The sequence below is a fragment of the Aythya marila genome, assembly GCF_965140915.1.
Source record: "Aythya marila genome assembly, chromosome: 19".
NCBI lineage: Eukaryota > Metazoa > Chordata > Aves > Anseriformes > Anatidae > Aythya > Aythya marila.
The window spans coordinates 3,068,220-3,092,277 of NC_139060.1; the positions used below are offsets into that span (position 1 = coordinate 3,068,220).

The following is a 24,058-nucleotide window of genomic DNA, read 5'->3' on the forward strand; positions in this document are numbered from 1 at the left end:
AGGAGCAGGTGCCTGTCCTCATGGGTGACCACAGGGATGGGGGCAACTGCTCCTGCGGGGCAGCAGACGGCCACTGGTGACCACACTTTATGTGTGTGGGGAATTATTGGCTTGGGAATCATTTCTTCCGAATAAAACCAGCGGCTGTGACATCTCCTCCACACAAAGGGGAAATTTCTGTAGGGCACAGAGGAGAATTTTTTCTTCCCTTTCTATATGATGTCAAAATCTAAATATTTAGCCTGACCTACAGCTGACTGCGTGGCATAATGGAAAGGAAACCAGCCAGGCAGAAAGCAAAATGACAGCTCATGGGATGGGCCTGCAAATCAAAGCTCATCTCAATCATAAGGAGACTGCGAAGGCTGATAAGTTTAACCCTGGCAAATAGTGAGCTGAGTAGCTGGATGGTAATAAACCTGTTAGGTTAATTGAAAGAAGAGGAGGAGGTACCACAAGTGTTCAGGTTACCACAGAAGATACTCCTAGATGGCTGCGCTAGATGGGTTGCGCTTTCAGCACTCCTACGGTGGAATTGGTTGTGATAGTCATCTCTCCGAGCAAAAAGCCAGCTTCCATCAAACGCTGCAGCTCGAAAGCTGGGAGAAAATGGCTCAATGAATCATCAGTTCATTGGAAAAGGCACTTTCGGGCTGGTCAAGCCAGTTCATGAATGTGAGTTGAATTTTGCTGAATGGTTGTGGCAAAACCACATATTGCTGAAAAGTTCTGGAAGTACTGAAATACTGGAATTAAGCAAGATTAAACAGTGTTCTAGGCAGATCCAAGCTGAATTGTTTTGATACTTCTGGCAGGTTTGTTTCTTGCCAAAACTTGAGGTAAGCGATAGAAACATTGTTCCTCTTTCATTAACTCGCTGATGAAGATACTAATGCACACTGTAATAACCGTAGATATGATCTCCTTCTCTGACTAATTCAGAGCACAGATTTGAGCAATGCTCTCCCATCCTCACAAAATTATTATTAAATAATATTCACAAATCAGAATACCATAAGCAGAATGAAAGAGTAGGAAAATATCTGCTAATAATTTCCTGAAAACTGCATGTTAAAATCCCCTCCCTGGGACTCACTTTAATAGGATGAGTAAGTATTAAATAAGTGTGAATTCAGCCATTCATGACCTTGCAGGAGATCAACAGTATTAGTTTTCAGCATTAGTTGGATAGAGAGAGAGCTGTAATTTTATCTTTACCCCAGAAATAGCAGCAATAGGCACTGGAAAGGTGTGACCCATATGTACATAAAACCATTGTGGAGCAAGCAGATGCAGATTGTCAAGGGACACTTAACAAAGCATTAAAAGAGGTCACCACCCACAGTCATTGGCCACTGGAGTGAGTCAGAGCACTGTTCTGAGTCAGACCAAATATTCATTTAGCTGAATACACCATCTGCAAGCACAGTCATCAGATGCTTTGGGAGAAAGTATAAGCAATAGACAAAATATAGCAGTCATTCACCTGAGTAATTTAATTTCTATTTTAGTTCAGATACACACTGTGACAATGAGATCCATAACTGAATTGTGCTATGTAAAAAACAAATTTTCCTTTCATTTATTTTTATGTTTTGAAGGGCTTGCTTTCCTGGAATACTTCTTTGACATGACTGCAGGGGGTTCAAAGGAGGGCCATGAAGATGATGAAAGGGCTGTTAGAAAAAGGCTGAAGGAGTTGGGTCATTCCACTCTGGAGAAGAGAAGGCTCAGGGTGGGGGCCTCACCATAATATTCTAGCACTTAAAGGGTGGCTACAAAGAAGATACAAGCTCTCCCTTCACAAGGACCCACATGGAGAAGACAAGGGGCAACGAATACAAGTTGCACTGGAACAGATCTTGTCTTGATATAAGAAATTTTCTATAGTGAGACCAACAGGAACAACCTCCACAGGGATGTGGCAGGACTCCCGTCACTGGAGGTTTTCAAGATGTGGTTGGGCAGGGTGCTAGATAAGCTCACCTACTCTCCCTTTCCCACAAAGGGCAAGACCTGATGATCTTTCAAGGGCCCTTCCAAACTGGGCTCTTCAATGATTCCGTGACAAGGGGGGATTCACCCCTGGCTCACTGCATCCATGACGTTTGATATTTTCCAGTGCTCCTCCATACTTCATAGAATCATAGAATCATAGAATATCCTGACTTGGAAGGGACCCTTAAGGATCATCAAGTCCAACTCTTGACACCACACAGGTCTACCCAAAAGTTCAGACCATGCGCCTAAGTGCACAGTCCAATCTCTTCTTAAATTCAGACAGGCTCGGTGCAGTGACCACTTCCCTGGGGAGCCTGTTCCAGTGTGCAACCACCCTCTCTGTGAAGAACCCCCTCCTGACGTCCAGCCTAAATTTCCCCTGCCTCAGCTTAACCCCGTTCCCGCGGGTCCTGTCACTAGTGTTAATGGAGAAAAGGTCTTCTGTCTCTCGACACCCCCTTACGAGGAAGTTGTAGACTGTGATGAGGTCTCCCCTCAGCCTCCTCTTCTCCAGGCTGAACAGGCCCAGTGACCTCAGCCGTTCTTCGTACGTCTTCCCCTCAAGGCCTTTCACCATCTTCGTAGCCCTCCTCTGGACACTTTCCAACAGTTTCATGTCCTTTTTATACTGTGGTGCCCAGAACTGCACACAGTACTCGAGGTGAGGCTGCACCAGCGCAGAGTAGAGCGGGACAATCACCTCCCTCGACTGACTAGCAATGCCATGCTTGATGCACCCCAGGACACGGTTGGCCCTCCTGGCTGCCAGGGCACGCTGCTGGCTCATATTCAACTTGCTGTCTACCACGACCCCCAGATCCCTCTCTTCTAGGCTGCTCTCCAGCGTCTCATCACCCAGTCTGTACGTGCAGCCAGGGTTTCCCCGTCCCAGGTGCAGGACCTGGCACTTGCTCTTATTGAACTTCATGCGGTTGGTGATCGCCCAGCTCTCCAACCTGTCCAGATCCCTCTGCAAGGCCTTTACGCCCTCATTTGAGTCCACAACTCCTCCAAGTTTTGTGTCATCAGCAAACTTGCTCAAAATACCCTCTATTCCTACATCCAGATCGTTTATAAAAATATTGAAAAGTACCGGCCCTAAAATGGAGCCTTGAGGGACCCCACTGGTGACCGCCTGCCAGCCTGACACAGCCCCATTTACCATAACCCTTTGGTACTTCGGTTCTTAGGGGTGATGGCAAAGCCCAGAATCTGTTGCATCCTCTAATGCTTTGTGCTGTCCCCTCTGCCCGCTCCCCTCCCACCCATCCCACTCCATCAGGGCTGAGACAGCAGCGACAGCATCAGCAGACATCTGTGACAGGACTTCTCTGCATATTGCACTCCACTTTGTAATCAAGAGCGCGGAATAGGCACTTTTCAGAAGCTTTTGCCTAGCTCATGCTATGTACCTGTTTTGGGGTGCTTTGTGCCCTAGAAGCTGCTGGCTCTCGTCCGTGACTCAGCTGCTGTCGTTTGTGCTATGAGGGGGCTCCATCCCTGGCACACTGGGACAGAGAGCCCGGCCGTGTGGAGGTGCAGCCACCTGAAGTCGCAGCCCATGGGAAAGAATAAGGACTGCCCAAAAGCAAGGTGTGTTCCCCAGCATGAATCCTACAGGGCAGCGAGACCAGAAGAGGAGCATCCCCCAGCAGCAGTTGCTGGTGATACCCAGGGGACAATGAGGGCCAGGAGTCTGTGCCTGTGTCTGCACTTGGAGGAGGAGGTGCAAAAGGTATAAAAATGGCAGGGGACTGCATTGGCATGGGTCCTTGGGAAGAAGCCCAGGACCCCCACATATCCCCCCCAGGCTGCCCCCGTGTACCAGGCAGGGACAAGCTGAGCTGCCCTGCTGCAGCTCGGGAGCTCCTTTACCACCAGATTCATCCAAGAGCAGAAAACCCTACATTTGCAAAGAAAAATTGAAAAAAACAAACAATATTTACACTGTAAAGTATCTGAAGCAGTTTTTTACGTTTGTTTTTGTTTCAGCTGAGGCCAGGTCAGTTTTTCTTTTGATCTATAGTAGTCCCCCCATGCCTTGCGAGGCACAGTGTGAACACACTTTAGACTAGCTGACAGATTTCTGGTGTGGTTTTGTATGGTTTCCTGCGAATCAGGGGCCATTTGTTGTTTTGCAATTTTTCAGAAACCCACAAGTATGCCTAAGTGCTACGAAGACCTAATAAACAGGCAGGTGTTGTGAGAGGTTAAAGAGGGGCAAAAAAACTGCAGCACTGCCACGGCCAGCGCATCGCCTGGCCCCTCGTTGCTGTCAGCAGAGCCGCGCTGAGGTTGCCGGCAGCAGCAGTGAGCACGCCACGCTGAGGGATTTCGCTGTACCGATGAGGCAGAGGGTTGTGGAGCTGCAAGAAAAATGCGGTTAGATTTTACTAGCACCTGTGGCAAATTCCTCTCAGAGGTCCTCCCACAAGGCAGAGTACGAGCTGCACATGCCAACGCAGACAGAGCAGGAGGAGGGAGGTGATGGTGTCATATGTTCCCCTCGGGCTCGCTATTTTATTTCTGAAAAAAAAAAAAGCTTTAGATTTCTTTGTTTTTTCTTATTTTCTTTCTATTCACAGGGGACATTCAGTGGAAACTATTACAATGGCACTGTAGGAGAGAGCCTTGCACCCTCTGTCTGTGTGCTGAGCTCATCCTGATCCCTGTGCCTACAGGAGGAGAGCGCCAAGGAGGAGAGAAAATGCTTGCATGGTTAAAGCAAGGGGATGGCAGTCAAGGGAGGAGGGTGATGCTTCTGGCTCTGGCATTTGTATGGATCAAACCCAGCATTTACTGCCTCAGTGCTTGGGTTTTGACACAGATAAAATGGAAATCCCTGTTTGGAGCAGTGGGGCTACTATCACTTGGCACGTCCGAGCGGTTCCAGTAGGAAGTGCTTTCCATCAAATTTCTCTTTGAGAAGAAAAATTTAAGAAGAAGAAAGATTAGGAAAATATTTAAAATAGAGAGTGGCAGTAAGTAACTCTTATTTTGTACTCTTGCCCATGCCCACGTGCCCCTGGAGTGCACACATTGGTGGCCGTGCTTTTTTGCAATTATACAAGCAATGACATAAGGGTAGCCTTCTCCTATAAGCGTTCATATAAGAAGAAAGCAAGAAAGTTATAGTATCAATGACAATGGGTGATCTATGAACCAAACCATCTTTCTCTCCCCAACCACAGCACCACACAATGGGTTTTCACTTTCTCCCAATGGCCCTGAACATCCTCAGCCCTAGGAGCCGACTGTTTCGGCTAACGTTTCTGTACCTCAAGCTATGAAAACAGGCTGCGGCTCTCACTAGGGAAGGCACTCCTGTGTAATTGCTGATATACCTCTTTCTTGGTTGGTGGGTAAGAAGAATTAAACCACTATCCTGTCTCTTACTCTAGAACATACAAACCAGCTCTTGAAAGGACAATGACATGAAAATCTTGTGGCTCTTACAAGGGCTAACTATGTATCCTTTGGCTTAAAACAGAAAAAGCACCAGGACCATTTATTGCTGTACACTCAGCTAGAACCAACGTAAGCAGGGAAATATGCTTCTGATGTGAAAACTGGCTTTTTAGCCAGTGATCAGATTTGGAGAATAGCTCCACATATCAAGCTTTTTGATGTCCTCCTTGGTGAACTTTTTACTGATTTGCTGAGTATCTTCAGACCCATTGGCAGTCAAAGGGAAGGTCCTGCAGCTGAAGAAAGAAGCCTCCAAACCTGGCCACATGGGAATGGAGTGCCCCCAGCATCACAGGTGACTTCCAAAGAGTGGTCAGCCTGCCTGAAGTGAGAGCTCTTTCTGCCTGGCTTGGACGTCCACAGGCTGTAGGCTTCAGGCTGTCAACAGCTTTAAACCATAAAGAAAGAGAGTCTACCAGAGAAACATGTTGGAGTGATGCTCAGACTGCACTCATGGCTGCTTGGAGCTATCTACAGGTGGTTCAAAGTGATGCATCACTGCAGTAACTCCACTGAAACAAGCTGTGGTAATTCGGGGATAAATTTTCCTTGCTGATGAAGTCCATCCGGCAGCTTACACGCAAGTGGGCAAACACAGCACTGTCTTTGGGGCTGTGGTGCCAACTCACAACACTGCTAAGATGCAAAGCTTTGTTAGAGATAGCTGAGTGGGGTGGCATTTTCTTTGAAGAGGGTTTGCTTTCTGTGCTTTATTTTTTTTTCCAGGAAGAGATAGCTGAATCTCAGAACTGATGTGCTCCAAAGTCTTAAATGCTGGCACTGCTTATTAGTTGTTTGTGCAGTGAAGAATATTCTTCCTTATATAGGCCTTACAGAAACTAGGTCAGAGGATTAACGTGAGTACTGGTTGCTAAAAATCCTCTTTGACAGCCTGCCTTCCTTTATTATTTTCTCGCCTTGCCATACAGAAGCCAGCACCCTCCAGCTTCCCTATTGATTCCTGCTGGGGCAAGCTGTGATGGGCGCCGCACTCCCTGCTGCCCTGCAAAAACCTTGCCCGTGTTTGTTAGCCCCTGATATCAGATGTCATCCCAGGAAGGGGATGGTGTTTTTCAAAGAAATGTGGCAGTGCCATATTCAGTTGATTTGTCAGTGGAAAAATATCTAAACGCAGTTGCCTGCAGGGGCTAAGGGGTGGCACACTCAGGATGCCCAACCTTTGTTTTCTGAAGGCACTGTACTGAGAAGAGGGCAGCTGGGCTGAATGCCAGGTGGGGTGCTGGGTGCTTGTACGATGCTCCCCTTAAAAGCTATCTCTTCCATCAGGGCTTCTAGGAAATAGTGCATTGCAAATAAAGATAATAATAATAAAAGCCTTCTGCGAAATGTTTGCACTGAAACATAAAATGCCATGGAATATTCTTGCTTTTAGACACTGTTGTTAACTCCGAAGGATCAGTCGCCATACATTTGAGCTGATGGGTTATTTCTTGCCAAGTTATTTACAGGAGATGACATCTTTCTGTGGGATACACATATATAGATAATACATGTACCCACTCATATTCACACATGCACATCACCGATAGAAAACTTAAAAACTATCATTATACACCTACTTGTCTAAAATAAAGTGATTTCCTAGCAGGAATGACACAAACTATTAGAAAGATTCAAGGTACATACATATATTCTTAAACTGATTCCTAATCTGTATGCACATGTGTACTTATCTCAACACTGAAGTGTCACAAAACAAGACTCAGAGCACATTTTTACGTCTCTGGATGCTCACTTAGTAAAGTGTGCCTATTTCCAGAAAAGCCAGGTGCACAACAGCCCCTGCCGAAATCTGCTGTACATTCAACACTGTGGAAATGTGATCACCTGGGAGGGAGCAAGGTCCCAACAATGGGTTCTCCTCCTGCAGCTTATCTCGCAGCCTTCCACTTGAAACTAAAGCAACTGAGGTTTCTTTGGCCAGTAATGTATGCAGAGCTCAGTTCTCTTTGCTACAGAAGCCCTAGGCTTGATCGCGTGTTCAGTTTGATTTTTCAGTTGGAATCAAAGTCACTTGTCAGCCAAGCTTTATCCTTCCTGCTTTCTTCCCCAGACCCATCATCAAATCAAGTGTGCGCACAACATATCCAATTTAATGTGGGCACTGACTGTTCCGACAGCTGAGCATGCCCATGTTTTGCTTTCTGTCTGCTTGCTAGCTCCAGACTGCCCATTAGCTGCAGCTGCCTTTGGTTTTCTTGCCTTTGTGATAGAACCGATGGGATATTCTCTTTTTTACTGCCTCCCATTTAAATGTAAAGCTGGTTTCTTGTCTCAGAGATGCCATGTGTCTCCATTTCTGCTGTACTGTAGGGTTCCCTGGGTAGCCACATAGGTAACGTGATCTGGTGGTGTTTGCTCAGAGTTCAGCTATGATGAAGAAAACAGACTTCTCCAGAACTGAGTGTGCTACAAAGCCTCCCAAATCCTTGCTTTATTGAGATGAGAACTGATGAGAATTGCCAAACTGTAGCAAGGAGAGAAGCTCTGAAGTTACCGAATGTTAAATCCTTCCCTGAGAGAAGCAAAACCTAAGGAGCATTAAACAAAGCTACAATTACACAATTACTGTGCTTACTTTGATTATGTTCCCCACCTGCTTGGGCCTTAGGCTCATGAAGCAAGCTTTGGTCTGGGACAGATCCGACAGATCCTTCCCAGGACAGAGACACCTTTCTGGTTCATCCTTTCCTTTCTTCTTCTGTAATGTACTTATACATATAAACAAGTGAATTAAATATAAGCATATACATAAGTGAATGAAGTGAATCACAGAATCATCTAGGTTGGAAGAGACCTCCAAGATCACCTAGTCCAACCTCTGACCTAACACTGACAAGTCCTCCACTAAACCATATCACTAAGCTAAGTGATTGCTACAGAAGTCATAAAATTCCCACTCATAAACACACTATAACAATAATAAAATCTATAATAATAAAAGAAATGTGATTTTATCACACAGTAACAGTAGAGTGAAGTAAAGTATCCAAACGTGACTGCTTTAGAGTATTGGTGATTTCTGTTTGCTGTAAGTGTGGGGCTGCAGGGATGTTGGAGCCACAAGCAGCTGCTAGCTGAGGGCCAATGCTGAGCTCCTGTATCAGAAGGCAGCAGGAACAAAAGGGTTTCTGCTCCTTTTATACATTGCAAGAAGTGCTGAAATTTATGCTGAGCTGGTAGCACTTTCTGGTCTTTATACCCATGACACTGAGCACGTACCAACCTTGCAATGATTACATAAGTAAATATATGTGTGTGCACACATTTTTACATATAGGTGCGTGTTGTCCGTGTGTATGTACACACACTCCAGTGAACAATGACACACTAGTGGAGCTGCATTTGTGGGCAAGTGCATATCCAGACAGATAATTTCTGAATATGCATAGATAAACACACGTGCATGCATACAATACATATACACGTACACACTGGCTGTTGAAATACAGCTGCCTCGAGGCTGAAACTGTTTGGCAGCTCACGGCAGAGTTCCTCTGCACTTGGGGCTTCATCCAAGCTGTGGAGGGAGGAAGGTTGCCTGGGTGCAGGATGCTAACCCAGTCTGGGCAGCTGCTGGGGAAAGCATTTGCCCAGGCAGAAGCACAGCCCAAAGGCCTTGACAAAGCCACAACAGCCCACACCAGCCTGTGCAAGGCAAACAGGAAAGAAAACGCAAATGGGACAGTACCCGTAGCACTGCATTGCGGGGTGGTGCAGAAGTGACCAGGGATGTGTCACCTAAAGTGACTTATTACATCCTCCAGCACTTGGGGTTTTACCAGGGGAGTTTCCTGCCTGAATTCTTGCACTGGTCTGATGGCATGATGGCAGTCATATGTACGGCAGCACAGCTAACAGGCGCGCACACTTCCGTCTGCACTCGCATACGTGAGCATTGCAATCTGTACGAGGAGCAATCCCGGTCCCCTTGCAGCTGAGAGCTGCTCTGAGAGCAGCACTTCATGGAAGAGATCCTGGTCAAGGGTCTGGGACAGGGGTAGAAAGAGGGCTTAGAAATGAGGCTTTGCTCAGAGGCCCTGAAATTCTGGCAGCTGAGATACTAGCTTGTTTCAATGAGAAGAGTTCAGAGCTGTGGCTGGCACTACGATCGCTTGGAAACACTTTTGGAAAGGAAAGTCAGGCTGGTCGGATGCACTCACACACATGAACCTGGGGAATTCCCTCCCAAGGATCCATGTATCCAGGTACAGCCACAGCTGGAAGCTATTCACTCAGAGCTTCAGAGGTGTCTCCTGGCCTCTTGGCTACTGGGTGGCTGCCAAAACAGTGAGGTGCCTCCTGTGTTACTTGTTCTGATGAGCTTCTTAGTAAAAACGCACCTGCAATTAATCTGACTGATGTACCAGCACTGCAGTGTGGTGCCTTTTTTTTTTTTCCAGGCAGTCTGTCCTGGAAACTATAAGGCATAGGATGCACACAGCTTGTATTTAGAACATTAAAAATGACATATCTGGGGTTGAAGCTCATTTTTACCATTCATTTGCTATGGAAAATTCAAATGGTTCAGGGTATAGACATACTCAGAATACAATGGATTTTTTTTTTTTTTCACTTTATCTCAGCCAGTTACACTTCATGGATCTGTCATAATGGGCTAGAAATTAGGGAAGATAGCATGTTTTTTTTTATTATTATTTTTATTTTATTTTATTTTATTTTTTTTTTGGCAAAGTGCCTTCCTTGCAAGCAGTGCCCTGTTTGCAGGAAACCTGCAACATCTTATTAATAAAAAAGTCCCAGCTCTTCCCAAAGCTCAAGTCCTTTACACCCGGATTGCTGAAAAAGTGGAAATTATCTGCAAGGATAAATCTGGGTAGTTCTGCTCTCTAGTGACATAGCTGGGAATTTTTTCTTCCACGTGGACTAAAGAGCCTATTTCATGTTGCTTCTCCTCTCTCTTTGCCAGTTACAGAAATAGAAGGGCAAAGCAGTAAGTAAAGTAAAAGTAGAGGCAGAGGAAGGGCGGGGAGGAAACGAGCACTTTCAGTCCTGAAAGTAGTTTCAGTTTAAGCAGTGGACAAATTTTCAGGTTCGCTGTTGTTTTTAACCCCTTCTGCACAACCAGAAAGCAGGGGGACGCCTTCGGCAAAGGGAGCCGCAAAAGTGGCAGTGAAAGGGATTGTCTGTACTGAAACCACCCTTGTGTTGGTTGTTGGGGTTTTGTTTTGTTTTGTTTTTTCCCCAATCTGTCTGTCTGTCTGTCTTGCTCTCTCTTTCCTCTTCACAGCATATAATTTACAGTAAAAACACAGGAAACTGAATGATTTCCTCTGAGGAAAGTACCTGACAAAGAGGTGAACGAGTAAAATCAGCGTGCGTTTTGACTTCATCAGTACCCGTGTATCCTCGAGGGTTTGCAGATGCTACCTCATAGCGCAGGCCTTTCAAGTGATTTTGCCCAAGCAGGCCGGCCTGGAGGCACACCAGGCATCAGCCTTTCCCCGCAGCAAGCCAAGCAGAGCTTGCTTTCAATTTGGGAATGCCAGCAGCTATTAGTGGCACTGCCTGTTGTATACCAGCAAACCTCTGAACCATTACTGCCTCTGTCACTACTGCTCATTCTGCAAATGGTGCTTTGGAAGCTCATCTTCATATCCAGAGGCTGCAAAGCGAGGCTGCCAGGCTGGCTCCTGAAAGCTGCAGCAGGAATATGGGGCAGGAGGAGGCAGGTTGCGAGCTCCTCGCTGCGCAGCATCACCATAGCTGCCATTTCAGGTCTGTCCCCTCTGTTCCCCTCTGCAATCTTCTGGAAGTCAAGCTTGGGAAGCAGCTGTGACTTGAACCCCCTACATCACATGACCCCATTGAAAAGCTAAGCTTGAAATGTTGCAATTGCAGAGATCCTGAAGAGGGACTTTACCCTAAAAAAAAAAATAGCCTCAATGTCACCCAAAAGGGCACAAATGAGTAACTTTTCAGATACCATCTCAGTGAGGTCTCAAGTTCCCCATACTTTAAAAGTGACTACAATGAAGTGGGTATTTTAGTGTGCATGTATCGAAATGTAGGAGTAGAAGGGATGAAAGATAGAGATTATAGACTTGGGTAGATCAGTTCCTCTGCTTAACTACAGTGCAACATCTTCCTCTATCTTTCTTTTCCATCTCCTACTAGCTCCATAAAACCATCCTTCAAATTATGGAGGTGTTGAAATGCTTGCAGGTGGTTTTATTTTCCTGTCCTGTTCTCCGCTTAGGATGTCATTTCTACTGCGGAATGAAATAGGCCTGATTCATCTTGCAGAAGGAACATGATTGATACAAGTCCGGATGGAGACTCATTCTCAACCCCGTGGAAATTCCTCACCAAGGTTGCTAGTCAAGTGAAAACCTCTTCAATGTACAATCATCAAGGTTGTGTTACTGCTCCTAAGCTGCTTGGGCTGGAGCCAGGGAGAGTTTGTGAGCATCTGAGGATAAGCCAGAGCTGTTCTTACATTGTCTATTTTTTTTTTTTTCCTGAGAATTGTCTTTCTCTCTCACCTAAACCAGCTTCTTCTTTACCACAGAGAGGTCATGTTATTGTCTAGATTGAAGGTCTGATTAAGATGTGTTTTTTTACAGTGAGGCTGTCAGCCTTCCAAGAACAATCATCATATGTGCAGCTTTTGCTGATATTTGCTTGCAGTCTCTTGGTTACAACCACTCCTTGTTTATCAGGACAAACATATGTTGTGCCCACATAAAGCTGCTATGGCACTGCGGGCTGAGATTTCTTTACCTGTTGAGGCTGCTGGGGAAATACCCAAGAAGGAGGCATACGAACAAAGACTAAAGACAAGAGGGTTTCTAAGCAGACTTTTTTCAAAGAAAATGGTAAGGAAATCCTGAACAAGGGGTATCCCCACCTGGAACACTAGTGCTGCTGAGGGGTTTGTGTCTTCTTTCCTTTCTTTTACACGAACCATTGTTTCCCCCACTTCCCATAAAATACATTTAATTATTTTGTCTGATAGATAACTCATAGAAGATCTTAGATCTGTGATGTTATATGGTGGTGTCTGCTGTCTGCTTACTGTTTCCCGTCTGTCTGTAGCTCCTGACCAAGTGCAGAGAAGCAGCAGCAAGCAGCCAAGCACTGTCTCAGCACTCCCAGCTGTGCTCCAGAGGCCTGTGTCACCTGGGAGGCAGAAGTATAGCAAGGTACCTATGAGGCTGATGCCACAAGAGCAGATATTTCATACCCAGGAGCTCAGAGCAGGCCCTTCCTCCTCCAGTGCTCTGCCCTAAGCAGACAGTGCAGCTCCTTGCCATTTCTGGGTGGAAGACCAAGCTGCAGGTGACACCTAAACATTTATATTCAGCTCACATTTCTACTCATCGGGGTCTGACTGAAAAGTATCATTACGTTAAGCACACAGAATGTTAAAAAAAAATAAATAAATAAAAAAGAAGAAGAAAGAAAATAAATGAAAAGAAATCAAAAAAGTACTGCTCCTGCAGAGTTTAACAGCCCTCAGAGTTAATGCGGCCGCCGCAAGAAGGTTTTTGACAGCTGAAGTTTCGGATTCGGGTAGTGAAAATTGAGGCCAAAGGGGTAGCTGGGGCAGCCACTGGACCGCTCTATACTCAACTGATAGTTTTATGTGCTCTTCAAGCCCTAGTTATACCCAAGTGCTCTTAAAGTAAAGCAAGTCAAAAATGTAATTTCGAATGAAGTGACCTTGTACAGGAAACATGGGAAGCAGAAGATGCCTTCTGTTACAGGTCACTCCAACAGTTTGAGCTACTTGTTCACTAATGCAGGCTCAGAGAAGATGCCCAGGTTTTGTGGTTACATTTAGCCCAGCAATAGATGCAATTAATGCCCTTGATTAACAAAGAAGATGAAATAGAGTCAGGAAGAGAGCTAAAGAGCTCCACCTAGAGATGGTGTAGCTGAAGAGGGTGATCTCCTGGGGTCAAACTGAGCTGGCCTTAAGGTCCTGCTCTGGTTCAGGCAAACAGAAGAATTAAAAGTTTCATCATCTCCCACATCACAAAGGAGGGCTCTAGCCACTCGGTCAGTGTGGCTGCACCCTCATGAAAAAAAAGCAGCATTTAGTAGTCTGAGTCCCACTGCAAGCCAGAGGCTTTAGTAACCTAAAAGCTGCCATCACCTCCAGCCTCAGTTCCCCAGAATGCCCTATCCAGCTGTCTTCTGCCCAAAGCTTCAGCAGCTGGCCCGAGGGCCCCACCTCACCCAAGCTTGAGTAAGAAATCCAAGTCTGAGATTGGGGCTTCAGTATGAGAAAGGGTTTCTGCAGGGCTGGGCATGACTGAAGGAGGGAGGTTAAGTCCAGTGGAGCTGAAAAAGATGCTTTGCCACCTACGTGTCTCAAAAATACCCCTTATGGATACTGGCCTAACCCCATGAATTCCATTCACTTCCCAAAATATCTCCTTCCGTACCTCTGAGACCTTAAGACTAGCTGCCCAAACATTTTTGAAACCCTTCCGCTCCTGCCCCCCTGAGGCTCCCACACTGCTTTGTCATGTAAGTGATGTTTTCTTTAATCTGACAAACTAACCAGACAGGCATTTGGTGTGCCCTTGGCAGGTTTATAAATTAATTTCAAGATTGTGTGTGTTTTTAAGCTATTCTTGCAATTTAAAATCAGGAAAGGAGCAGAGAGAAAAACCTGAAAGCAAATAAATGTTAAAATAGCCATGGCTGAGCTGCTTGGTACCAAACCAAGCTTGTGTCAGCTCTGAAGGGTGTTTTGGCATGTGCTACTTCAAGGGTTTGCCAGTTTCTCTCTCACAGTAGTAATCAAGAAAAATATCAAGCAGGGCATCTGACAGTGAGTAATTACAGGAAATATCATCTTTCTTCTGTGCAGCGTGTGCATGTCACTGCTGGAGCAAGGTACAAATCTCAGCCCATCTCCAGCAGTCCTGCTTGGCTCTGCCAAGCTGCAAGACATCACAGTCAGATACAGGCAGCTTTGTGATGTTACCAGAAGCAAGGAAATAGTTTTATAGATGTCTATTCTTCCCTTGAATGTCTGTAAACACACTGCAAGAGCTCTCAAATCCCCAGTTATACAGATTTAGTGCAATTTTCCAGTAACAGAAAGAACATCTTTAAAAGGGAGCATGTTTCTTCATTACTGGGTTTGCTTTCTTTTATAGTGCCAATCACTTGCTCCAACAAACAGCAAAGAGGGGCTGTTAATTATAGAGAATGGATTTAATATGGTGCTGCAGGTCAGCCCCTTGGCAGCATTCTGGAAGGTTGAAGGAGATTGTGCTCCCTGTGCGAAACAAACAACATGCACTAGTACAAATTCACACTTGGAGGGGGGGAGAGGGGAATGTGTTCAAAGTATGTGGAATAATATTAATGAAGAAAGTAAACAGGAGTTCCTCTTTGTCGTGCTTTTGCTGTGACCTAGCTCCTACTCCTGGAAGCCCCCCAAAAAACAACAAAGAAACAAAAAAACACCTTTTCTCACAGGTCTCCTTGCAAAGTTTCTGCTGCGTGGCCACAGGGCAATGCTTTACTACATGTAATTATTTTTTCTAACAAAGACCTCGGCTGCAGAGACAACACAAGCAGCTGGGAGGCTCTGCGTAGTGCATGCCACTGTACAAGAAGGCAACAGCCAAAGATGGCAATGTCTGGACCTGGATACCTGCAGGATTTATTTCTAAGAGCTGCCAAACAGACCGGGCACAGACCAAGACAGGCTCCGTGTGCCACCTGCCGGTGGCCAGGCCACAGCAGTACGCTTCAGGTGGATGAGGAGAGGAAGCCAGACTGACAATAAAGACACGGAATAGAAACCATGTCAACAGAAGACCCTCAAAGTTTCACTAATTAGGTCCTTCTCCTGCATCCCTAGCTAAGCATTATCCTTTCTCAGACAAAAAATCGTCTGTCCCGTGCAGCATCTTAGCCTGTGGCCCTAATGTGTGCTCAGCAATGAATAGCTGTGCGCTATCGTTCCTAGGAGGTGCACTGTAAATACCTACAAACATTACACCTACACTAAACATTGCTGAAATACAGTTGCTGAGACTGATTATTAATAACACACAGCACACGTGCTTTGATGCTTCTGTCTGCAGCACCATGTGTCTCCGCACAGCAGTTCCTGCTGTCCTTTGGTTCCCTCACAGTGACGCTGGTCTCTGCACACCCGAGTGTGGGAGGTCCCCACCAGGCTCTCCCCTCTGGGGTGATGCCAAAGTTTGAGTCAAGACTGTGAAGAAGATGGCCCAGGCACATAATCATTCCCAAGGGCTAATAAACACTCAGCTAAAGCTCTGAAACGTGAGAATTGAAGGACTGCAATAATATATACATATAGTAAGAAGAGACATCAGAAATTAGGAAGGAGACACCCAATGGCGAAGGGAAGTGATTCCTTCCTTCCTTCCCTCCCTCCCTCCTGATTTTGGAGCTTTGTAGTGCTATTTTTCATGCGCGCACACTTTTTATACCCTGTGTCAAATCAGCAATATGTGACCTTACTTTGTAGCACGTACCATTAAGTCTTATTCTCAGAGCTGATCAGATCAGAAGACTGAGAGCATCTTCCTTCCCGGCCGCCTCCCAGTGTCGGCTGAGGAAGGGGCTGAAACACTTGTTCTGTTTGAAAAGGGCAACCTTGAAGCAGGGCAGAGAGACTGGGTTAAAACAAAAGATCTTTTATTGTCTCCAACTGAAGAGCATGATACAGAGGAACTACACAGAGGTTTCATTCATACAAAAAGAGAGCCCTTTATTTACACAAGTGTTCAAAGTCACCGGTGGTACCTAACAACTCTGTACTTTCCTTGCTTTCTTTTGTTAGTTCTTCCCACCTAGATGGAGCGAGCGTTGGTCAGTAACACTGAGAAAAAACATGTAAAAGCTTTTGGGCAGGAAAAAAAAGAAGCATGTTCTAAAAGAAATCAAATCCTTAGAGGCCTTTCACTGTAACAAAACCAGCAGAATACTTACAGCCAACCACTAACAAAAGGAACAGTTTTCAGTATGGACTCAGCAGCCTGATCATTTTCAGCCTTCCTTTTACTTCCCCATGTAAGTAAATATACCCTGGACATGCACAAACTCAACATGTATGAAAAAAGGTAGAAATTTATTTAAAAGTAATTGTGCTTTTATTTTTTTTAAAAAAATTTACAATCAGACACTGTCCTGCTGTGTTTCTGAAAGCATGGTTCTCATAAAAATGACAAAAACTTAGCTTATTATTATCATTATTATTATTACTTTGTCATTATATTAATAATATTAATTTTATGCTTAAGTTTAAAAATGCACTGCTTTCCCTTCCCCACCCCTTCCTTATCTGTGGTACTTGATATATATATAAAAAAGGCTTTCCAACAACCAAAGGATTTCAATTATATCTAATAATAATAATAATGATAATTAATCGTACACATTTCTGTGTGTAAAAATATGGCTGGTTCTAAAACAAACTACCAATATACAAAGCTGTTCTCCCTCCCCTACCCTGGGCCACCCAAGAGATAGTCAGACTGTGGAAGAACTTCATCCCAGAGGCTGAGAAAAGAAAAATTAACAAAACAACATACAACCCTTGAGATCGCTGTCTTTGGCGTGAAGGACATTACTGGTGGGCAGCAGGAGCTGCTCTGCTGGAAACGCTGGGGCATGTAAGGCTTGTTGGTTGGACTGCTGCAGAAGCCTCTGTTGCGCCAAGGGTCATCAATGCTTTGGTACAACTACCAGCTCCTCACACCCCTCCACCCCAGTGATGCCAGAGGATTCCCCCACACCCCCTGTTCTCTGTCCCTCCCCCCCATTGCCCTGCCTGTAGCCCTTTCACCACCCCAAGGCTTTACGCTCGCTTTCGTCTTCCTTCCAGATTTCGGAAGCTTGAGGGTCTCAGCTTCATCTCTGCGAACTGGATGGAGTACTCATGGCCCTTCCAGTGGAACCAGTTAACACCCTGCAAAGACAAAGATGAAGCATGAGAAGTCACACATCCATTTCTTACCCTGCTGTCAGCCTTTGCTGCTTGCGTTTCAGATCTTGTTTTCTAACTTGGGAACAGACAAAACAAAGTAAAGGGACTTTGGGAAGTACAGGGGCCACTAGCACACATGGCCTGTACAAGTCAAGTCACAAGCTGTCCCCCAGAGCTGTCACTCTTTGCCTGGCCTTCATGGCACGAAGAACATTTTGTTTCACATATTGTAAACTATGATTATTAGACTGCAGACTTTAGAGATGCCCATGGAAAATGACACAAAACCATCAGTATTTCCCCAGCTGACAAGAAATTTTTGTTTTGTGAGCAACTGTCTGTTGTCTGGGGTGTGGGCTTGGTTGGTGGGCTTCTGGCTAGCTGAACCACTGGACAGATCCATAATTGCAATTCCCCTTCTTCTCATGCAGTAGGGAAGCCTTCGAACACCAAACTCACCTGACTGTGGTTGTTGTCACCGTATCTGCCCATCAGATTGACTCGGTGACAGTTCTTGTACCAGAATGCACCCTTGTATGACAAAGCACAGTTGGTGATAGCAGAATCATTGTCCTTGTCAAAGGTGGAGAAGGACCTGCCGTTATGGTAGGTCATGGAGTCACCTAGGTGGGGATGACAAAAGAAAGAACCAGGTCAGTGGCTTGTGTGGTTTAGATTACATGGGAGTGACCATTCTGCACAAAAATTTGGACTGTGTGTCTAAGTCATTTCAAAATTGACTTGTTTTGCTTCAGAAGGATGTACACAGTTTTTGTTGTTGAAGGCAGCTCAAACATTTTTCCAGTTGGTCTGTAACCCCCAAGTCATTCAGTGGTTATTCACAGAGCTGTTCCTGCACATCTGGTTGGAAGCTGGACTTCAGCCCTGAGCAGAAGGCAGTGTGAACAGACTGATCCCAAATGGACCCCCATAAAGCATGGGCAAAAACCAAAGGAGTCACCACACTTAGCTGGTCCCTGCAATTAAGACACCCATCTTCATTAGCCTGAAGCACAGAAGGAGAAATGTCTGCCTGCAGCTGACTTCCCATTCCCAAGGCCTGGGTACTGGTTTATAGATGGGTGCAGTGGGAGCAGCCTTCAGTGCATATGTGCCATAGGATCTGTGTTACTGTAACATTAACCTTAGCCCTGAACACTGAAAAATGGGAAGCAGTAGGACTGAATCCTAATCTCTGTAGCAGCTACTACTGCTCTGCATCAGTGTGTTTGCCCTAAGCAGACATTAATTCTACTGCTGCTTATCAACGTTTGTCTGCTTCCTTATTAGCTGTGCAGAAAGTTCATGTCAAGGTCACAGAGCAGAGTCCACACGCATCTTTGTGGTCTGGTTTTTGTACCTTACAGTAGTATTTCCCTTTAAGACACTGTCTGGAGCTGGATTTCTCTCAGTCCTCTGAAGCACTGAAGAGGATCCAGTAAGGGCTGCAAGCATTGCCCCAGTATGACAAAAGGCAGATAATTTGTTCAGCAAATTAGAAACCATGTTATAGCAGTACTTGGCTGCACATTCCACTGGCAAGATGAGACTTTGCCAAGTTATTATTAGCTGTACAAATGACAGTCAAGCACTGACCAAACGAGATATGTGGCTGTTTAATATACTTGTTTATATTCTGTCATAAGTATGCCATAAAAAGTGGCACCTAAATGACTGGAGGATTTAGAATGGAAATATAAAAGATATTGTTATTTTCGTATTTTCAAATACCTGACATACAAGAAAGAGGTACCTGCTGTGCTGCTCATCTGCAACATTGACACAATGGTAACTTGAGCCAACTGGGAGGAAATTGAAGAACAGAAGCAAAAAATATTTCAGCTTACCTGCTGTGCCGCTGTACCCATCCACTCTTAGCCGGTACCGGGTCTTCGAGTCCCCGACGCTGAACTTGTCGTACACAGCGTAAGCTGTCTCGCCTCTGTCTCGCAGATCCACACGCAGCTCATACTGGCCCTGAGAAGTGATTTTGTGGAGGTTCTCAAGACCTGTGGGAATACATGAACAATACGTTTGTCTTATAAAGGGCGTTTAACTGGCCTGTGTAGATACACCAGGACATCAATACTGGTTGGGAGGGTGAGCTATTTCAGTTTTATGGTAATGTTGGTGCAAAACCAAAGAGAAACAGGCAGATTTAGAGACCTTCTCAGCCCTTCAAATCACAGCAGCATGAAGCCCTTAGAGAGATGTAATCAAAGCTGGTGCTGTGTGATTATCTTTCATCTGTGAGCAAATAAAATGTAGTGCAATCTTTGAACATTTGCTTTTTACTTCTATTTACCCCACTTTACTTTGTCGGGTCATGTGCTCTTGTTGGGAACACCCTGGGAGTACAGCAAGTTTGCAGTTGCTTCTCAGGTTACTTTCTGACTTCTTACAGAGTACCACTGGGCATTGGTTTGGTACATTCAGTGACCCAAGTGTGACATTCATGAACTGCAACTGAAGGGCTGGACCCGGCAATCTGTCTGCCCTGCAGCATGCTGTGCCGAGTCTCCTTTGCCTGGACTATGTTCTCCTTTACAAATACTCTTGCCAACTGAATGGAGGCTTCCAAGTGTCTCCTAGACTTTTGGGCTCTGTGTTTTATTTTTAGAATAAGATAAATTCTTGCCACTTACCTATCCAGAATTCATCCTTAGGATCGCCAAAGCCAGCCGCATAACTCTTCCAGTTCTTGTAGAAATCTTCCTTTCCATTTTGGCGCCTCAGGAATACCTACAACCACAGCATGCAAATGTTGTTGCCAAACTGCCTTTGACGGAAGGGACACCAGCAACATAGCTTCTACAAATGCAGAGCTTGGCACCCCTATCACTCAAACCAGCAGTCTCACTGCAATTGTTCCAAGTCAGGTTAACATTCTTTGTATTTTTTAGGTAAGTCTTCTCTACCGCGTTCCCAGGATACCCCATGTGATGTGGTCTTTTAGTTTCTATTCTCTCCTTTTTTAATGGCCCCACACAGCTCTGTATTTTTCAGCCAAGACTTTCTACATCCTCGCCTTCTACCCATGCATTTCTCCAGCTCCTTCTTCTTTTCCCTGCCCTGGGTCCCTCTGTCACGTTCATATTTGAGGATGCCAGCACAGACAGCTGGCATTTTTGTTGCCATTCATTTGTTGTCTGGGTGGGACACAGCTTCTGTAACAGCCTGGGAATCCTGGCCAGCCACCATGTCGTGTGGCTGCTGAACAAATGCTTTCTCTGACCTGGTTCCCCCTGTTGTAAAGAGGGCGCCTCTGCTTTAATGTCATTTACTCTCCCATCTAAATTGAGTGAGTCCACCCTTGTCTCACCTATTAACTATTTAAAAGTTATTAAAGATGGTCATTTCAGCTCCCTGTCCATCCAGTGAAGAGACATCAGGGTTTGGGGGCAGCAATTCATGCCTTTCTAAGTGCTGAGAACACTGAGATGACCCATTCCCTGGAGACATCCGTCCCTCCTCCAGCTACAGAGAGCTAACAACCTCACTTCTAGGCACCTAGGTGTCCTATCTGTGATAAAATTTGCCAAATTTATAGACAAGTCAGCTCTATTCTGATAACATTGCTCTGTGAGTGACACTGTAGGAACACAGGGATGGGATCTGCTACCCCTGCTCTTGGCACAGGCAGACGAATGCAAAGGTGGCATGGGCTCCCTCCCCCTTACTCACAATCCATCCGCCCCCATCTTCGGCCATGTCACAGAAGACTTGCAGAGGCTGGGTCCTGTCGCCATTCAGATAAATTGTGTAGAGCCCAGAGGCGACTTCTCCATTCAGGAGAGCCTGGGAGCAGTCTTTAGGGTAAGGATAGAGAAGACCAGCTGCATGAAAAAGAAAAGACAAAACAGTCCTTAAGAAATCAGCAATTACAACAAACCTGCTGAACTTAAATGACTCATGAAAATCTGTGGTGGGTCAATGGCATGGCCAGGTACAGAGCTCAGGAACTGGCTTGTAATTACTAGCCCCCACACAAAAAACTTTCAGTTAAACACCAGATGATGTATATTTTTCTTTGGAGTAAGCTTTTACACATCTGTCTATGCTTTTGAAAGAATTGTGAAAGCCAAATAAGTACTCCCTGCTATGATGGGAGTATATCTGCCAGCTAAATACTTGAATGGCATGCCCTATGTTTACAGCACCTTTTGGGTAAAATCAAACCTACCAATCTTTGCTTATGTGACAGAGAAGGAAGGTGGAAATGGAAAAGCAGAACTACAACTAAAAATAAATAAATTGGGCTTTGTTTTGCTAGCAAATACAGTATTAAATACTATAAGACCAACGTTTTAATTAACAAAAGCAACAATAAAGCTTGAAACTACAAGGAAATGTCACCAAGCACTTTTTCCTGATAATTAATAGTATTGTCACAGCCAGGGCAATTTCTAACTCCAAAAAACTTTTTTTCTTTTTAAATCCATTTTGTCCATTAACTTTTGTAGCCAATGGTCTAATTAATTAAGTGATGTTCTTGGTATGTCCATCAGAGAGGTTTTAGCAGTTGCTGCTCATAGGGTGGCTGCTCCCCTTCCAGTGTGCAGCACTTCACTGTCTGTGCCTTGGCTACCAAGAATTAGCAACAGCTTTGGGATGTGGGGAGAAGCAGCTCTCTGCAGGGAGTGTTTCCCTCCCTCCTTCAGTGTTTCCCTCTCACTTAAACTAACCATACATTTAATGTAAAGCCCAGACTCGAGCATCTGTCTGGACAAGGCTGATGCTGCATTTGCCTGGGGCAAGAAACCTCATTCAGTCCCTGTTTATGGTCAATTTGCCAAATGTCACTTAAATACACGCAGATTTAATTCTATTTTTGGTTGCAGATCCCAGCCTGTTGGTGGTATTCACCCTGTTTTACACAAGGGCTGACTGTGAGCAGACTCGGGGCAATGTGACTTTTATGAACACTTTTGTGAGTCCTTGGGCTAAAGTTTGTGTAAGGGTAGAAGGAGCAATGGAACCAGCCTAAGGGCCTGCTAGGTCTGAAAGGCTAAAAGCCGTGAAAAGAGAGACAAACGACAGGCAAGGCTTTCACAGTTAATACTGAGCAACATTTTATTTTCCTTGCCATCAAAAGATGTGTCCATGAGACCAGTGACGGACAGATATGTCAACTATGAAGTGACCTTCAGAGAACCCAATCTATTCTGGCACTCAGCTTGCTGGAGAGCTGTCCCTTTAGAGTTGGAACAGACATGCCAGCATCACCATGTGAAAACTGATCTCAGAGCGAGGAGAAAAAACCTGTCCAGAAATTCTGCTCTGAGGACTGCTGAACTGATTTTTATGTCTGTGCATGTGTTTTGCCTCATTTCAACCTAAAATGTGGATTTGTTTTAACAGATTGCTGCACATCAATACAGAGATAAATCAGGGTGTCTGTCTGGATTTTAAAAAGTAATGTCCCTTTTAGCATTTTACATGGGAAAAGCAGGATGTTTCATCAGAAAGAGGACTGTAGAGATGATATGGATGTAAATTTCAACCTGCCAGTTTGGGGGAAGCAGATGGCACAAAGACTTAGGGAGAACAGGGACTTTTGCACTTTTGGCTGCTTACACACTCTAACGTCCTTACTTGTGGTGAAAATAGTCTGGATTGTTCTGCTCTTCAGGGATCTGTTCAGTGCCTGGAGTTTTACCGTGTACTGGGTAGATGGACTCAGCTCTGCCAGGGTGTAGGAAGTTGTCTCAGGGTCTAGGATGACTTCCTATGGGATAAATAATACAGGGAAACCTCAGTAAGAAAATTATAAGTGGACTTGCAACATATTTTAGTTTGTCAGATTATTTGTGGTAATTATGATATTTTAACCATTTAAATTATTTAATACAAAATGCGTATTTCTCAAAGATTTTTGTCATGATAACATTATTTAGAAAAGCTGTCTGGAAATGAATGTTAAATGTCATAGTGTGTAAGTTGTGTGGTTTAAAAACAGGTCAACATAAATGTTTACATACCTTGAATGTTCATATTATATACACGTCTCTGTGAAACTCATAAAAAATTAGGTAGGAACACCCTTTAGGACAAGCCTGGAAATATCAGCCTCTAGTCCTCAAAAGTTTTTTCTTTGCAACCATAAAGGACTGATTTTCAGTGTGCTCAAGTAATCTGTTTTCCTGAAAATCCCTTTCTAACATCCCAGGCTGGCCATTCAAAGTCATCTGTCATTTTTGCTAGGAATTACTTCATAAAAGTTTAAGCATCTAGTTTAAACTAGTCATGTAGGAACTAAATAAAATTATTAGATAGCAAGAGGCATTTCCAAAGGCTTTAGGCACCTCACGCACACAAGGCTGGGTTCTCTTGTGTTAGAAAAAGGCAATCCCATTCTATGGGGTTGTGAGTTTGCTCCATGACACAGGTTTGGAATAAGAGAAAATAGCTGCATGTGCCTTTATCCTTATTGCTGAGAGATGACCATCAAAATTCAGGCTGCAAATAAGCTTCTGTTTCAGGATATAATTTAAGAAAGTACTTTAACACGTTTTAAATCCATTCATGTTCAAGCTAGCACTGTAAAAAGTACATAGTATTTTACCACGTTTCTCTTAAGGCATGTGCTTAGGTAACCAGTGCTGGGCACTTCTGAGC

General features: G+C 44.8%; 1 protein-coding gene across 4 annotated transcripts in view; it reads right to left on the bottom strand.

The window, feature by feature from the left end:
* Positions 1-17,266: 17,266 nt before the first annotated feature.
* Positions 17,267-24,058, bottom strand: part of TNC (tenascin C) — a 73,559-nt gene continuing 66,767 nt past the window's right edge. For all 4 annotated transcript variants that reach the window (XM_082775732.1, XM_082775735.1, XM_082775733.1 and 1 more), the window contains 6 exons: positions 23,036-23,168; positions 21,125-21,276; positions 20,086-20,182; positions 19,288-19,449; positions 17,900-18,063; positions 17,267-17,422 (listed from right to left, as the gene is read on the bottom strand). In XM_082775732.1, coding sequence (XP_082631858.1) covers positions 17,312-17,422; positions 17,900-18,063; positions 19,288-19,449; positions 20,086-20,182; positions 21,125-21,276; positions 23,036-23,168 — 819 coding nt within the window. In that variant the 3' untranslated portion in view covers positions 17,267-17,311. The remainder of the gene's footprint in view (positions 17,423-17,899; positions 18,064-19,287; positions 19,450-20,085; positions 20,183-21,124; positions 21,277-23,035; positions 23,169-24,058) is intronic.